This window comes from Muntiacus reevesi, chromosome 5 (assembly GCF_963930625.1).
Source record: "Muntiacus reevesi chromosome 5, mMunRee1.1, whole genome shotgun sequence".
Taxonomy (NCBI): Eukaryota; Metazoa; Chordata; class Mammalia; order Artiodactyla; family Cervidae; genus Muntiacus; species Muntiacus reevesi.
Window position 1 is genome coordinate 73,638,652 of NC_089253.1, and position 18,212 is coordinate 73,656,863.

The 18,212-nt window shown below is 45.5% G+C and overlaps 1 protein-coding gene across 1 annotated transcript in view; it reads right to left on the reverse strand.

Annotated features, from left to right (window-relative positions):
* The window catches only part of SUSD4 (sushi domain containing 4), a 139,259-nt gene extending 124,628 nt beyond the window's left edge, over window positions 1-14,631 (reverse strand). The window contains exons 1-2 of the mRNA XM_065936738.1: window positions 14,423-14,631; window positions 13,617-13,799 (exon numbers count right to left, since the gene is read on the reverse strand). Coding sequence (XP_065792810.1) covers window positions 13,617-13,764 — 148 coding nt within the window. The 5' untranslated portion in view covers window positions 13,765-13,799; window positions 14,423-14,631. The remainder of the gene's footprint in view (window positions 1-13,616; window positions 13,800-14,422) is intronic.
* Window positions 14,632-18,212: the final 3,581 nt, after the last annotated feature.

Below are 18,212 nucleotides of genomic sequence, written 5' to 3' on the forward strand. Positions count from 1 at the left end.
AACTCCTCACCGTCCTTACTGGGTTCTCCTCTTTAGAATGTGGATGTTTACGCATGGATGTTTCCTGGGATTCCTCCTCAGGCCCCCTTCTATACTCTCTTCCTGGGAAAGTTAAGCCTCCTCCCCGCCCCGCTCTCCATGTAGCTGATACACAAGTCTACATCTCTGGCTCCACTCCCTCTCCTGGGCACCTGAGTTTTCAACTGCCTGATGGACAGATGGTGTCCAAATGTAATTAGCTGGGCATGTGGCTCCAACCTGCCTTTCCAGCCTTCTCTCTTGTCTCTTCTCAATCTATCTGCCCTTTACTAACCCTACCCTGGGCTAGTCCTTGTCTTTGTCACATATTCTTTCTCAATCTCAGCATCTGAGCATTCCTCAATCCTCAGCATTACTTGATCCTCTCTCCTGAAAAAAAAGAAAAAAGAAAAAACATCTCTCCACGAATACCTTCTGCGCCTGGAAAATAATTTTACTGTTCGAGACTTTGCTCAAGGGTTCTCTTCTTTGATAAGCTGCCCCTGCTCCTCCTCTATCCCCAGAGCCTCCAGTATAAATCTCCACCATAGGATCTGCCACAGGAATCAGGACAGTGAGTTCTATACTGGGGCCAAGGACCAGTGACCACCAGGTGATTTCAATACCACACACCTCTCTCAGCATGTGCTACTGGGTGTGGTCGTGTATTTATTATACTATATTCCTTCAAAACAAAGGAAGCTCTTGGTAGGCTAACCCCAGCATAGTCAATGTAGCAAACATTCACTATTCATGAGCAGTTTGCTGGTGATGATGTTGACACCTGACATAGTTATGATACTTTCCCCTATCTGTGCATTTGATTCTCACAACCATTATGGGAGGGAGATGGTCCAAATATTTCACAAATAATGAAACTGAGGCAGCAGTTAGGTTTCCATCACTAGGCTAGCTGGTGACAATAGCAAGGAAACCTGTGTACTTTCCACTGGACCCTACATGGCTCCAGCTCTTTGCCTCAAGAAATGAAGATATACCCACCAAGGCATCATTACCAGCAAAAGAGCACCTCCCATTCTATAAAACAGTGGTGTCAACAGATGGGTGTTACAAAAAAAAACAAAAAACACCTGGTCTACCATTTACAATCCAATGGTAAAAATCTGAGCAAGCATTTAAAGGATAAATAGAAATAACAATTCAAAACTACTGAGTTGTTCCACACCAGAGGAACTCAAGTTTCTAAATGATTATTCCCCTGTTTTAAGTATAATTTAAACATAAAGGTGGCACCAATGAGCCATTGAGTATATGCTGTCATGCATGTATGCTAAGACGCTTCAGTTGTGTCCAACTCTCTGCAACCCCAAGGACTGTAGTCTGCAAGCCTCCTCTGCCCATGCAATTTTCCAGGCAAGAATACTGGAGTGGGTTGCCATACCTCCTCCAGCGAATTGTCCCAACCTAAGGATCAAACCGGCATCTCCTGCAGCTCCTGCACTGCAGGAAGATTCTTGATTCAAGATTCAAGACTCATGAATGCTTGAAGATTCATGTTGGCAGGAAATCCACATGCTGTCATACCACCACTTAGAGTTGCAGATTCCACTCCCAAAAGAAACTGTGAAAATGTATCCTTGGGTTAGATTCTGACACTGAGACTCAGAGTTACCAGAAGCAGTCTAACAGAACACGGAGAGCCTCTCCCAGGATTAACCCTCTAAACCTATTAAGTTTCTACAAAACAAGCAGATTCTGTTATTTCTGCCTGAAGAGAATCAGAATCTTCTGACTTTAAGTGTTTAGGTTAAGTCCAAAGGATTCTTCTATGTACTGAGACTCTGAAACTGGAAACCAGCTACATCAGTCACAATGTTGCACAACGTCCAAATTGTAAAGAATCCACTGTAAGAATGGATTTTCTTTCTTTCTTCAAAGAATCCCTCTCTTGCTGGTTCACCCAATTTAACCACATATATCTTTTAGAAAGGCAATCAAATCAAAGAAATAAGGACTTTTTGTATTTTGGTTACTTGGAGAAAAAGGTATATTGAACCAGAGTGACCCTCCTTGTTTGGCTCTGCTCCCTCACTGGTAATTCCAAGACAGAGAAGTCACCAATTTCAAACAGAAACATGAGATAACGAGGTTGAACTGTCATTTCCCAAAAACACCTTACGCATCCTTTCTCTTGAGAAGGTCAGTTTATTGAGATAATAATGAAATGAGTACTCACCAAGCTTACCGGGGTCTGCAATTCCTCCTCCCTCTAAGGATAAAACTGCATTTCTGGAGACGAGACATCTGCTGGCTGCACTCACAATTGTGCCCACCCGCAGTCCCCTACCCTCCTGGGGCTGCCTGTTTTTTTGTCTTCACAGTGAAGTAAAAGGGGCTCTCAAGTTTGCTGTCACTGCCAAATAATGTCAAGAACTATTCTGTTTTACTTCTCTGATGCTCCTAGTCTACCTTGTTTCAGATTAATAAAGCAATTACAATACTCTCAATTAAGAAGCTACTTTACAATGCACTTTCAATTCCAGTTGGTGAGCAAGTCACTTAATTATTTCTATTTGTTTTTCTTCTTGAGTGGATAACTTCTGTCTTTGAATGCTAAAGCAATCTTTTTCTAAAAGGAGACAAAATATTGGGCCAAGTTCTTCCCTAAAACTTTAGTATCTTCAGCTCATACCATCAAACATGGCTTCCTGGACAGTAGAGTAAGCAGCTCTCAGATAGCATCAACTATCAAATCTTATTCTTACTTCAAAGTTAACCTTTCTGAAGGAACTTTTTGACATGCTCATGATCCTCAGGTATAATTTCTCTTTTTATGTTTTGATATATACTAACTAGATTATCATCATCTGGATTTAGAAAAGGCAGAGGAACCAGAGATCAAATTGCCAACATCCACTGGATCACAGAAAAAGCAAGAGAGTTCCAGAAAAACATCTATTTCTGCTTTATTGACTACACCAAAACCTTTGACTGTGTGGATCACAACAAACTGTGGAAAATTCTTAAAGAGAAGGGAATACCAGACCACCTGACCTGCCTCCTGAGAAATCTGTATGCAGGTTAAGAAGCAACAGTTAGAACCAGATATGGAACAATGGACTGGTTCCAAATTAGGAAAGGAGTATGTCAAGGCTGTATACTGTTATCTGCTTATTTAACTTATATGCAGAGTACCTCATGAGAAATGCTGGGCTGGATGTAGCACAAGCTGGAATCAAGATTGCTGGGAGAAACATCAGTAACCTCAGATAGGCAGATGACACCACACTTATGGCAGAAAGTGAAGAAAAACTAAACAGCCTCTTGATGAAAGTGAAAGAGAGTGAAAAACTGGCTTAAAACTCAACATTCAAAAAAACTAAGATTACAGTATCTGGTCCCATCACTTCATGTGAGAGAGATGGGGAAACAATGGAAACAGTGACAGACTTTATTTTCTTGGGCTCCAAAATCACTGCAGATGGTGACTGCTGCTATGAAATTAAAAGACACTTGCTCCTTGGAAAAAAAGCTATGACCAACCTAGACAGGATATAAAAAAGCAGAGACATTACTTTGCCAACAAAGGTCCATATAGCCAAAGCTATGGTCTTTCCAGTAGTCATGTATGGATGTGAGAGTTGGACCATAAAGAAAGCTGAAAGCCGAAGAATGGATGTTTTTGAACTGTGGTATTGGAGAAGACTCTTGAGAGTCCCTTGGGTTGTAAGGAGATCCAACCAGTCAGTCCTAAAGGAAATCAGTCCTGAATATTCATTGGAAGGACTGATGCTGAAGCTGAAACTCCAATACTTTGGCCACCTGATGCAAAGAACTGACTCATTGGAAAAGACCCTGATGCTGGGAAAGATTGAAGGCAGGAGGAGAAGGAGAGGCAGAGTATGAGATGGCTGGATGCCATCACTGACTCAATGGACATGAGTTTGAGCAATTTCTGGCAGTTGGTGATGGACAGGGTAGTCTAGCATGCTACAGTCCATGAGGTCACAAAGAGTCAGACACAACTGAGCAACTGCATTGAACTGAACTGAACTGAACTGAACTAGGTTACCATCTACATCGTATAAATGAAAAAATAGGTTTAAAGGCTGGATTTCCCAGGTGGCACCAGTGGTAAAGAACCTGCCTGCCAATACAGGAGACATAAGATGCAGGTTCAATCCTGAGTCAGGAAGATCCCCTGGAGGTGACATGGCAACCCACTCCAGTATCCTTGTCTGGAGAATCCCACGGACAGAGGAGCCTGGAAGGCTACAGTCCATGGGGTGGTAAAGAGTCAGACATAACTGAAGCGACTTAGCATGTGGAACGGCAAAGAGGCAAGTCTTGAACAACAGGCCTGACTGCTTATTGGTTTTTGTCTATTTGTAGGTCCTTAGGAGATCAAACTCCCAGAGAACGTTTCTTCAAATTAAAAAAGTAAAAAAGAGGACAGAAAAAATCAAAATCTCATCCTCTCACTGTGTTAAGAAAATTAAAGGTGTAAGAAGACACATGTAAAGACACCATGTAAACCATAACATTCTAAACATGTATCAGCTAAAGTTATTATCAACGCTTGACCACACGACATGGAAAAGGACCCCTCCAAAGAAAGCTGTCTCACTGGGAATGATAAACAGGAGGGGAAGATGAAAGTCTGAAGGCCTCCAGCAGAAGGCTCCAGAAACCAGCCCCTTGTTTCTACACCCCTTGCTCCTCAGGGCAGGTAAGACTCAGAGCATGTCTCATTCATTCTCACCACCTTCCTCAGACAGTCACAGAGACAGGAATGGAGATAAGACACATCCTGATGGGTTCATGAGAGTCTAACCTCTTCCTTTTCTCCACTTGGAGTTAAGGTTTCGGCACTGTGACCCTCACTTTGTCCTGAGTTGGGAGATTCTGTTGTTGTTGATTTGCTTGTATAATTCCTACTTTGGAGTCAAAACACAAAAAGAGTGCCCCTAGAAATGCAAATAAAAATCATACCTGTTGGAATGGCTGTTGTTAAAAAAAGATAACAAATATTAAGTGCTGTTAAAGATGGAGAGAAAAGGGAACCCTTGCACACTGGTGGTGAGAATGTAAACTGGTGGGTGCAGTCACTGTGAGAAACAGCATTGAGGTTCCTCAAAAAATTAAAAATAGAACTATCACATGATCCAGCTATTCCACTCCTGGGCATATATCCAAAGAAAATGAAAACACTAATTTGAAAAGATATATGCACCCCCATGTTCATAGCAGCATTATTTACAATAGCCAAGATATGGAAGCAACCATAATGTCCATCAGCAGATGAATGGATAAAGAAGATACGGTGTACAGTCAAATGGCCATCATCAAAAAGTCTACAAACAATAAATGCTATAGAGGGTGTGTGGGGAAAAAAAAGGGATTGCTTTGCTGGTGGGAATGTAAATTGATACAGTCACTATGGAAGATGTTATGGAGATTCCTTAAAAAATTAGGAATAAAACCACCATATGACCCAGCAATCCCACTACTAAGCATGAACCCTGAGGAAACTCAAACTGAAAAAGATACGTGCACCCCAATGTTCATTGCAGCACTATCTACTGGAATATGGCTAGCTGGAACATGAAAGCAACCTAGATGTCCATCAACAGATGAAGGGATAAAGAAGTTGTGGTACATATATACAATAGAATACTACTCAGCCATAAAAAGGAATGCAGTTGAGTCAGTTCTAATGAGGTGGATGAACCTAGAGCCTATTATATATAGTGAAGTAGGTCAGAAAGAGAAATATAAATATTGAATACTAACATATATATGTGAATCTAGAAAGATGGTACTGATGAATTTATTTTCAAGGCAGAAGTGGAGAAAAAGACATAGAAAACAGACGTATAGACACAGGGGAGGGGAGGAGAGAGAGGGTGAGAGGTATGGAGAGAGGAACATGGAAACTAACACTACCATATTTAAAGTAGACAGCCAGTGGGAATTTGCCATGTGACTCAGGGAACTCAAACAGGGGTTCTGTGACAATCTAGAAGGGTGGGGTGGGGAGGGAGATGGTAGGGAGGATTGGGAGGGAGGGGACATGGATGTATCTATGGCTGATTCTTGATGTATGACAGAAAACCACAAAATTCTGTAATGCAATTATCCTTCAACTAAAAAAATTTTTTTAAAGAAGACATGGTATATATACCATACAGCACATATAATGGACTATTACTCAGCCATGAAAAAGAATGAAATGTTACCATTTTCAACAACACAGATAAACCTTAGGACACTGTGCTTGGTGACATAAGTCAGAGAGAAATAAATCTGTACATTTTCATTTATATGTGGAATTTAAAAAATTAAACAAGTGAGTATAACAGAACAGAAACAGACATAGATACAGAGAAAATACCAGAGGTTACCAGTGTGGGAAAAGACACAACAGGGGAAGGAGATTAAGAGGAACAAACTACTAAGTATAAAATAAATAAGATACAAGGATGTGAAGCACAGCACAGGGAATATAGCCAATATTTTACAATAACCTTAAATGAAATACAATCTAAAAAACTATGAAATCACTGTTATACAACTGAAACTAATGTAACTCTGGAAATCAACTATACTTCAATTAAAAGAAGGGTTCTGTTATATCAAAGTGGATGGGCCAAAGTTCCAAAATATTCAATAACTGTGGTTTAAAGAGAAATATTTAGGTTGAAATATAAAAAGCAAAACATGCATTTAGCGATTAGCATTTCCATGCTTATGGAGAAAGCTTACAACTAAAAGGATAATCTGGGTCACCATGCCTCACTTTCTAACAGGGTAACCCTGAGAAATAATAGTTCCTACTGCATAGAGCTGTCATGAGGATTAAATGAGTTGAAACATGTAATGTGGAAAACAGCATCGGCACAGACTAAGCACGGTCTAAAGGTTTGCCATTAGTACTATTATAACAATTGACAAATTTTTATCAGTCACTCGGATGTTGGCCACTTTAAAAACTGTCCCATCTTTTTCCAATCTTTCCTGGTTAGCAACAGTTAAACAGTTTGTTCCTATGAAAATAGACCCATAAGTTGACAAAATGAGGTGTCTGATACATGAGAATATACATCTGATGCCTCTGTCCTCCGTGCTATTATTTGGTTTTGGTGAAACGTGACTGTGTTTATAAACAAGTTAGAAAAACCTATTTTTCTGCCCCCTTCTCTCCCTCAATTCAGAGGCAATGATCCCAACTGACCTCTTTAGACATACTGCTGCTATGTGTGGTTCTTTCAATTATCAAACACCAAACGAGCTTGCAAAATAAGACAAGGATCAAAGAAGAAGTCTGGAAAAATCACCTTCTTCATCAGTATCAATAAGTAACACTAAATTTTAAACTGAATTAAAAATCCATGGGAAGGGCCTCCCTGGTGGCTCAGTGGTGAAGAATCCATCTGCCAATGCAAGAGACACAGGTCTGATCCCTGTCCCTGGTCTGGGAGCATCCCACATGCTGGGGTGCAGCTAACCCCATGCACCACAACTACTGAAGCCCAAGTGCCCTAGAGCGCTGCTCCACAGCAAGAGAAGCTCCTGCAATGAGAAGCCTGTGCACCGCAACTAGAGGAAACCCAGGTTCGCTGCAACTAGAGAGAAGACCTCACAGCAACAAAGATCCAGCACAGCCAAAAACCAAATAAATAAAATTATATATATATATAATATGTATATGTATATATACATATGTGTAAAAGAAAGTCTCAGAAGTCATACATATATATATATATATATATATATAAGAAAGTCTCAGAAATCATATATATATAAAAGAAAGTCTCAGAAATAAGCCCATTAAAAAAAAAAGTATGTGAAAAAAATAGTTTAATTCAAGCTTCTGCATTCAAATTTTCGAGAAGAAACCAGTCCTTACTTGTCTGTTTCCTAGGGAGCGAGGACTACGTTCCCTTATCTGCTCATCCCCCAGGCATGCAAGACACTCACAAAAGATGAATGGATAGAGGGGAAAAAACAGAGCTGGCTTCACCCAGAGTACAGAACCCATCAAATTCTTATAATCACAGAATTAAAGAATGTGAGTGATATGGAAGGAATTGAGGGAAGGAGAAGTTACACCACTTGCCCAAAGCCACAGAGCTATTTAACAGCAGAGACCAGACTCAATCTGTCATCTCTATAAAGAACGCAGACCTCTCGAGGTGTACAGAGCTTCCCAGCTAAGGGCAAGTCTCCGTGGCCTTTTGGAAGCTTTTGAAATATGCCTCTGACACCAGGAAAAGAATCATGTGGGTGCTTTCCTTCACATCTAATCAATATTTCCTGGAGAGCAATTTTCACCTACACTCTTTGTTACTCTCAGGAATTAAAGAACCACTGATTCACTCTCCAGCTCGCCACTTCAGGCCTCTGAGATGAGAGATTTGCTACTGGCGGTATGAAATCCTTCTCTTGTGTCTCCCAGAGCTTTCAGATTTCACTTCAGGGATAAATCAAAAGCATTCCCATGCTGCTTATATTAGAGTGGCCTTTTGTTAAAGAAACATGCTTTATAGTTTGAGGCGTTGGGACTTCTGTTTACAGACTGAATTAAGTACAGGTTGAAACTGTGGCTTTTAGACATAACATCACAGGAAAAGTTTATGCTCCATAGTGTAAGAAATCTTTCTCAAACTCCAAAGGACAAGCACCTCCAAATCAGTGAGCCAGGCAGACAGCATTTGTTCCTGTCTCCTGGCACACAGCTCAATGCTACAGCCACGTGGCCCAAACAAGACCTCAAGGAGCTTAAGCCAGTGGTACTAGTGACGCAACTCTAATGTGCAGACAGGGCAGCCCCACAGGGAGTGCCCTGGGTCAGAGACTCGGAAGCAGAGAAAGGAAACAGCACAGCTCAGATGATACTATGTTCCTGCTTTAAACCCTCAGTGGCCCCCACCGCCTGCTGTGCGACACTCAGAATCCCCACTTGTGCTTCCAAGGACACTTACCATAGGCTTACAATCTATTCGCCCTCTTTATGGGCTGGCTCCCTGCATGTACACCATGTTCTGGGCTTTCTGGTGGCTCAGATGGTAAAGAATCTGCCCGCAATGCAGGAGACCCGGGTTCGATCCCTGGGTTGGGACAAACCCCTGGAGAATGGAATGGCTACCCACTCCAGTATTCTTGCCTGGAGAACTCCATGGACACAGAAGCCTGGCAGGCTTCAGTCCAAGGGGTCACAAAGAGTCAGACATGACTGAACAGCTAACATTTTCACTTTTCATACCATGTTCCAGAAGATATAGACTGTTCTCTCTCCCTGAATGGTCCAAACATGTCACCAACTCCTTATCCCTGCACGAAACACCTCTTTCGAGATGCTCTAACCATTCCCTCCCTCAGATCCCATCCTCAGGGCCATCTCTTTCCTGGAAACTTTCTTGAGTTTTCTACCAGCCTCCTAGACTGCCTCCAGATGGAAGTGGCCTGAACTGCCATGACACTCGTGCACTTTTGTAACCGTCCATGGTAATTATTTTCTAAGGTGTGCAGCAGTTATTTGGAATCTTTTTTCTTGCTGTCCATCAGCCTTACTGAGCACCTTCTATGTATAAGATGCCATGCTGGGTGCCCGGGACGTGAAAATAGATAGAGTCAAAGTTCTTGCCTTCAGTGGGCTTACGGTCTCGTGGATGAGACAACACCATGACAAAGGGTTACACTTAGCTCAGGGGAGAAATGAAATGTGAAAGAGATAATGGCATTTAAAGTTGGGTCTTAAAGAGAAATGTGTTCATTGGGCAAAAAATACAGAGGAAGGAATGGTTCTTCAAGGTAAAAAGAACATTATATACAACGGTGCTTGGCACAGGGTGGGGGACAGGTGCTCAGTGTTTCCTGAATGAATAAAACAGGTGGGGAAGATTATAGATTGGTTAGTCCCCCTTCTCACTACTGCCTATGTTTACTGAGTGTGTCCATCACAGCAACCCCAGAAATTAGGTAGCATCATCCTCATTTTATGGATGAGGAAACTGAGGCTTCTAAGACCCACAGCTGCAAAGCTATCAAGCAGCAGAACTTGGCCACTGTTCCTAATAATATGTTGCTGTTGTTTAGCTGTTCATTCATGTCTGACTCATACAACCCTAGGGACTGCAGCCGCCAAGCTCCTCAGACCTTGGGATTGTCCAGGCAAAAATACTGGAGTGGGTTGCCATTTTCTTCTCCAGGGGATCTTTCTGATCCAGGGATTGAACCTGTGTCTCTTGCACTGGCAGGCGGATTCTTTACCACTGAGCCACCAGGGAAGCCCTCCTGACAATACAAGGATGTGCTAATGAGTTTGCCTTCAAGAACCTAAATACAAAGCAAACTTTTAGCTCTCTTCCTCTAAGCCTGGGTGGACCACTCCAGGCAGTGATCAAATACCCAAATACCATCTCTGGTAACACACACTGAGAAAGAAGAAAGAAGCAGCCAAAGAAGCCATGCTCCATGCAGACTCCGGGCACAGTGAGGTCCTGTGTCTCCCCATGAACCTGGTATTAGTCCTCTCACAGTACATGATGTTAGTGGTCCCAACTGCGGGCACTTTTTCCTTAATATACAAATGACAACCTGGAAAGAGCCATCCAAAGGTCCCCTCAGGCCAACCCAGGCTCATTAAAGCTCTCTTAGGGCTCTAAGAATTGAATTGACCCTCCAGCTTTCTAGAACAAAGCATTTCATTTTCCATGGAGTTCTTTCCCTCCCTTTTCGTCATCTGATCATTTTCTCAATTTCTCCCATTCCAGTTCAGGCTTTTTCCGTCACTCTTGTATCGGGCACAAGCTTTTTTTCTTTTTTCGTGCCTAGCTGAGACTATTATATCTTGCTATTGTCATGTTCCTTTTCCATTGAAAGCAATCAAAAATGAAAATCCACATTTCAGAACAGTGTCTATTAAACAGGCACCTTTTATATGGTTGGGTGGAAAAAAAAAAAAAAAACAGCGCTGAGTTTTAGCACAGAGTTTCATCTCTGTGTACCACCGAAAGATTAGATACCTGGGTGAGACTTCCCCTCTTTCACAGGTCATTTGTATTTGGGTATTGGATACAGGTGGCAGAAAATCCAGAGTTATCTTAATCCAACTTATCTTAATGAATGCTTTAGTCTAAAGCATTGCTAATCAAAGTGTGGCTTAGCTGGTAAAGAATCCACTTGCAATGCAGGAGAGCTGGGTTCAATCCCTGGGTTGGGAAGATCCCCTGGAGAAGGGAAAGGCTACCTACTCCAGTATTCCAGCTTGGAGAATTCCATGGATCAAAGTGTAGTCCTGGGACCAGCAGTGACTGCATCACATGTGAGCTTGTTGGAAATGGAGACTCTCAGGCCCACTCCAGACTAGCTGAACTAGAATCTGCCTTTTTGCAAGATCCTAGGTGATTTTTTATGCACGGGAGAATTTTAGAAGCACTGGTCTGGAATTAAGATGAATTTAATTTAATAAAACCTTCCTGGACCCTCCACGTGGATTTCTTTCCTAAGAAACAAATCTCTGTATAGTGAACTCCACAAAACATCATCCACCACCTTTCTCCACCCAAACTGTTTATTCATGGAAGAATTTTGAAATGATAAATCATCTTCCAGAAATCACACTCTCAGCCTGAGGGGAGTTCCAAATGATGCAAAGCTGATGGTCAGCCTTTCTGCAGCATGTGAGAACTAAGAAGGGAGAGGTGACAGGCGACTCTCCTCTCATCTTCTTTGAGGCACTGGATCTTTTTGCGGACATCTTCACCTCTCAGAAAAGAGAAGTGAAAGATGTGTTGTACAGTCACATGGGTGATCAATGTGGGAGACTAGGGAGGCTGTGCTGTGTCCAGAGATCTGAGATCCTTGAGCGGAGGGTGCTCTGTAAACACAAACGGCAAAACCAAGGGCCCGGAGGGTGCTCTGTAAACACAAACGGCAAAACCAAGGGCCAGCCTTCAAATTCAGAAAGTGTGTCCAAGCACACTTCCAATAACAACAGTCAAGAGACAGGTAGATGAACCCTCACTAACCTGTCATCTAGATCCGAGAAAGTGATGGAGAAAATGGAGAATCAGGTGTCCCTGGTTTGAGGAAATGACGAGCCAGAACTGGAGGCAAGAGGAGAAAAGAGGGGCGGAAATGACCCAGCCCTGCTCAAGGGTGTCCTGCCCACCTGGTCCTACTCACCCTCCAGGTGGACCGAAAGCCCACGGCAAGAGAGGCTGTCACCAGAGCCCAGGTAGCCATACAGGTGTTGGCCTAGCATCCCTGTTGATTTTGTCCTCTATAAAGAGGACACCTGCCTCAGAGACATTTCTATTTTATAAAAACAAAACAAACAAAAAAAAGACCACCAAAAAAGTTACCTCTTGTTGAAAAACCAAAACCCAAACATAACCAGCTCCCACATCTAAAGCATCTTCTCACTAATTCCCATAGACAGGCACATCACAAGAAGCTCCTTTAGACTCCGGGCACCTTTCAGACCTCTAAGTGCAGCACCTGAGTTATCGATTACTCCGTGTCAAAGCCCAACTTGGTACTCCCCTCCTCCACTTCTGCTAATTTTTCCCTCCTTATTTCCATCTTCACCTTTGAATTCTCTAAAACAGCAATATTTTAAAACACTAAAATGATTTACTTACATCATTCAATACCTGCTTTTCCAGCAATTATGATTTATTTATGTATTAATGTTTGTCAGCTCCAGACACACGATTCTGCCCTTTTAACATGCCCACATCAGCAAGCTCTCACAGAGAATCTGGAACGGACAGCAATGAGCAGTGGAGGCAGAAAGACTCTAAGGCTCTGAAATTCAGACAGGAAAGGCATGGGTCTTCCTCTACCACAGTCAAAAGAGAGCCCTGTCCCCCAGAGCCAAGTATGTTAGAGATTAAGCACCTATGGGGACTGAGGCTCTGAATCTGATTTCAGCTAACTTCCACTTCACAGAAGAGCACTCGGCTTTACTTCCCCTGTAAGTCAGACTGAATGAACCAAGCAATCCTCCAGAAACACATCTGAAGGAAGACCTTTGCATCCCCTCCCCACCCCCAGCACGCACGGGCATGCCCGAACACTCCACCTCCCAAGGCGAGAGAAAGTTAACTTTCAAATAAACCTGTCCTGCAGCCAGTCTGGCCACGTTTCCAGACCCGTCACATTCACAAAGGTGGTTCTTTGCAACTCTCGCCTAAATCCAGAAGCTGAAACCTGACCTCTGCCTCCCGAGGGCACAAAGGTCCACAAACTTTACTCCTTTACCACAAAGGCATCACTTTCTCTCTCTTCCCCTCTCTCAGCTTCTCTTTGGTCAAAGTGAAAAGAATGGGCCCAGGCTTATTGTCTTTCCTTCGGAGAAGCCAGGCTGGGTGGCTAGTGGGAAGCTCCAGACAGAATGTGGGTGTGTGAATCTGTGCAGGCTCCACAGAGGAATTTTCTGGGAACTCCAGGGGTTTTGAACGAAGAAGGGTGGTCTCGGGCTGGGACACAGGGGCTCCTCAGGTTCTCCGGTACCCCAGAAGTCTGGGGTTTGGGGGAAGGTGGGGACTGGAGGGGCCAAGGCTGTCCTGACAGCCAGGCTCCCCCACCCTGCCATCCCAGGCCCTCCCGGCCACCGCGGGGTCACTCACCGCCCGTGAGCTGTGCGGGGCCGAAGCACAGCGCCAGCTGAAACCACAGGATCACGGCCAAGAGTCTCTGGGGGGACTGAGGCTGCTGCTGCTGCTGCTGCTGCTCTAAAAATCCATCTCCATTGCTCGGGTTCATTCCATGATACATCTTTCATCCACAGAGGGCATCCGGCTTGCAAGAGTCTGCAACCAGGAGCGAACACGACAATACCCCAGGCTGCCGGGGCTCGGGGGCCACGCTCCCCCCGCCCCCTCTCCACCCTGGGACCCGGAGCCTCGGTTTCCCCGGCTCCATCCCCGTTCCTCCCCCGCGCGGGCCCCCGCCCCCTTTCCCACGGCGAGATTTCCCCACACACACACACCCAGCGCGGGGTACACTGAGTAACAGCCGCCGCGGGATGCTGCGCGTGCAGTAGAGATGGAGGAGGGGAGGGAGGGCAGGGGTTAGCGCACATTGGCTCTGCGCCGGTCCCCGGGATTCAGCGGCTGTGGCCGCCACAGGAAAGTCTAAAGCCTTTCCGCCTCTCGAGGCTGAAAAAACACTTTTCCCTGGGCCTATACATTTCACTCTTAGGGATCTCACGATGGGGCCACCGGATCCCCCTAGCTACTTCTCTGGTTTTCCCCAGGATCGGGATGGGTCCTATTGCCCAGTCCCCAGTGAGATTTCTCTGCGCTGTCAGAAAAAAAAAAAAAAAAAAAAAAAAATCCTCCCTCGGGGAGCGGAACCAGGCACCAACTCCCCCTCCTCGGCCTGCGCGCGCCTCCCCGGGATGGAAAGCCCCTTCCAGGGCTCTCGGTCTTACCTGTGGGGCTCATGCATGCAGCTTCCTTCCCTCCTCCTCCTCCTCCCCCCGCCAGTCTAACCCGCATCTGTGCGCGACCTCTGCTGCCGCCGCTGCGCGAGCGAGCGAGACGGAAGCCTCGGCGGCGGCGGCGGCGGCGGCGCCCGGCTCCAGCTCCCCCCGCCCGCGCTCTCCCTCCCCAGGCTCCGGGAGCGGACGGGTGCGGAGGTTGGGGGCGGTGGCGGGGGGGGGGGGGGGGGCGGGAGGATGGCAGCCCGGCCGCGCGCCCCCGAGGAGGCGCCCGCGCGCCCGCTACCTGAGCTCGCGAGCGCGCGGCGGCGGCGCGGAAAGAGGGAGGTGGCGGGGGCGGGGCGGAGGCGCGCAACCGGGGCACGCACGCGGGGACGCGCCTCGCAGACCCAGCCGGCGCCGCGACTGGGGAAGGGGCCTCGCGAGCGCCGGGAGGGGGAAGGGGCCCGCCGTCGCCGCTGCCGCGACCAATGGGAAGCCCGCGCGCCTGCACCTGTCGGGACGCCAGGCGCCTGGCGGATGGTTCCCACACGCCTAAGGCCGGGTCGCCCCTTCGCTGGCGCAGGACCACAGCGGTCCCCGCCTGTGCTGCGCGCGAGCCCGGGTGCCCGCCGCGGCCTCCGCGCGTCCTCCCGTGCCCCCAGCGCGCCGCACGGCGCGGGAGAGCGCCCCGCTTTAGACTACTGCCGCGGCGGTGGCTCCGATCCGTGAGACAAGAGTGCGCAGCCCGGCCGGTCCCCACCCCAGGACCCTCACCACCGCCCGGGTTCACGTGGGCAGGGAGGAGAGGTGGCTTGTTGCCAAAGTCTCTTCTTTTCCAGCGTTTAGCTCGCCCCCAACCCCGTCCCAGTAAGTTTCTGCGTGTCCCCTCGGAGCCCGAATGACACTCTTCTCCCTCCCTGGCTCCCTTGTTATTTGCCCTTTTGCGAGCCGCAGGCGTAGGGCGCGAGGACTCTTAGCCTGTCTTGAGATGCGCTGGCCCCTCGGAACCTCCGCCGGGCGCGCAGAAGGTTGAGTACGGAGGAGGGAGCGAGTGGGGGGGAGGCTTCGGGAGCCGTGGATTGGAACCCAAAGGGGTCGAGGGTGTTTGCCCTCCCAGCCCGCGCTGGAGAGAGTTCGCCTCGTGGGTGCTGTCTCTGTGCGGGTTTCGGTGCCCGAGCCCACCCGGCTGCTGGGGCCGACTCACTCCCCACTGGTTCTGACCGCCCTCTATCCCTGCGCGAGACCGGTCTTTCTCAGCCTGCCTGGCCCCGAGGCCGGCGTTCCGGCCGCGGTAGTTAAGCGGTGTGAGCTAATGAGACGGTGCGGGCAGGCAGCACTTTAGTACCAGCGGCACCCCATTATTCTGTAGCAATTTGTGGATAGGAAAACCGTGTTTCGGATACCTCTACCAAATTTCATCCTTTGCTTCTATCGGCTTTCTCCAAATCTCACATACTGTTGGTAGTTGAGAAATTACAGCTTTCACTCTGTCGACTCTTACTGGGAGTCATTTTAACAAATTCTTTCAGGATAGATTAACTTTTAGTAGATAAATCAAACTCTGGTTTGTTTGTTCGTTTTTTCTTTATTTTTGCTTTGTAAAACTGAGATAGCCACTTTGCAGAGATTAAGATGTTCATAAGCACAAGTTGATTTCTGCTCAAGCTTGTGCTTTGGGGCTCCAAAATCTTATTTGTGTACCCAGTGCTTCCAAGGTCCTATGGTTGAGCTCTAGCGTCTGAATATTTGCGTTTCTCAGTAAACCTTCTAAAGCTTTCTAATAAGCCATCAAATCAACAAAGGTCAAACACATTTGTTGACCAAGGGCATTTCTTTACAATCATAAGAGATATGTCCGAGCACTATTGAGATCTGTTCTTCAGCTGGTAAGTACAATCGTTTGGTACACAGAATATCAGGATTGAAAGAAACATCCAACTGGATCTGGTAAAATCGCAGGACCTATGCTTGAGTCCTCTCCCTGACGTTTCTAGTGGTCCCCTAGCCTCATGGAATGCTTGAGGAAGCCTGTTATGTTTGCCCACAGCTCTCTTAGAAAAGCCGTGTTTGTACTGAACTGAAACCTTCCTGCCTGACACTTTTACACACTGGTTCTAGCTCTCCCAACCTGATTCCACAGAGCTAAATGGGGTTCCTCTTCCTTAAGACAGTGCTTTATCCATTTGGAAATGGCTTTATGTCCCCTTGAATCTTCCCTTCTCCATGTTTAAACTTAGCTACTTTGCAAAGTGTGACCAATTCCTGGAGAAAGTAAACTAGAGCCCAGCCCCCATACCCCACCACCTCCTTTATGGGCTCTCACACTTAGAATCCCTGTCCACCCGCCATAATCACCCCAGGGCCAGGTACCAGCCCCTATGTTCAAAGCATACTGAAATTATTAAAACTAGCCTGTTATAAACTTGCTTACCCACTCACCTGTTCCTTCTCATGAAAACCACACATTCCCCACTGTTCCCCTCACTTCCTCTGCCTCCTGATTGGCCCCGGTGCTTCCGCAAGTGGCCCTGTTTCTAGGGAATTGTGAGCAATAAAAACAAAAACTTCTTTCCCGACAGTCATTTCCATGTCTGCATGTCTTACCATACCTGATTAAAATGAAGCCTGTGAGTGAAGTCACTCAGTCGTGTCCGATTCTTTGCGACCCCATGGACTATAGCCTACCAGGCTCCTTCGTCCATGGGATTTTCCAGGCAAGAGTACTAGAGTGGGTTGCCATTTACTTCTCCAGGAAAATGAAGCCTGGATGCCCTTAAAACATGCTATACTTAGTGGAGGTAAATGGCTTTGCAAATGCACCATTCACTATTATTTCCTAAAGAAGCTTTCACAAGTTCACCTCAAACACTTCACCCACTAAGCAAAGATGATGTCCGTACTTGCCTCATACAACTGCTGACAGACTTAAATGGCATCACAACCAGAAAACACCTGAAGAGCACCCAGGACCTAGTCAGTACTAAGGCAAGCATCTCCAAGGATGTTCAACGCAGATATTAATGATGGAAAATTGGAAACACCTTGAATAAAGGAATGTATAAATGAATTGTGGTAAGTCACACTGAGGAACAGTATATAGCCATCAGGTATAAACTAGATCTCTATATAGGACCATGGAGAGCTTTATGAAGCATTTTAGGTGAAAGAAGCAAATTATGGGACAAAATAGACAGTAAAAAATAGTTTATAGAAAAACAATACCATAGATTTTCTATCAACTAATGTAAATAAAAAGAGAAAATGTCTGAAATGATGCACAGAAGACAGTGGTGAGAGCAAATGGAATTGTTGGGGGAGTGATCAAAGAATAATTTTATTCATATAATTCATATTTTATTTTCATTATTTGCATATAATTTTTGTTAGAAGACTATTATGTAATGCTTATGTAATTAAAAGTTAAATTGCAATGCAAAAGAAAAGATAGGAGGATAAAAGATAAACATAGAAGGGGAGAAGGTAGAATGAAACTGGGGCTTAAGGACATGAAGTTAACTTTGAGAATACTATGCGCTGATGGTATGTTTTGAAACTAGAGATAATGGAGATTTGTCTACATAGGGCATTCTTTGACTGAAGCTTTTTCTTGGACAGGAGTGAAAAGATGTCCAGTAAAGGTTAACTGCTGCACTAGTTTGACATTTTTAAATAGAACAACTCTGAGCTCCTTTCCTCATAAAGATTATTGAGATAGTGGCTTCCCCTATCTCTCTGGATAATTCCTTATTCCACATGATATCCCTAGCAATGAATTGATTGTTTTCCTATAATAATCATA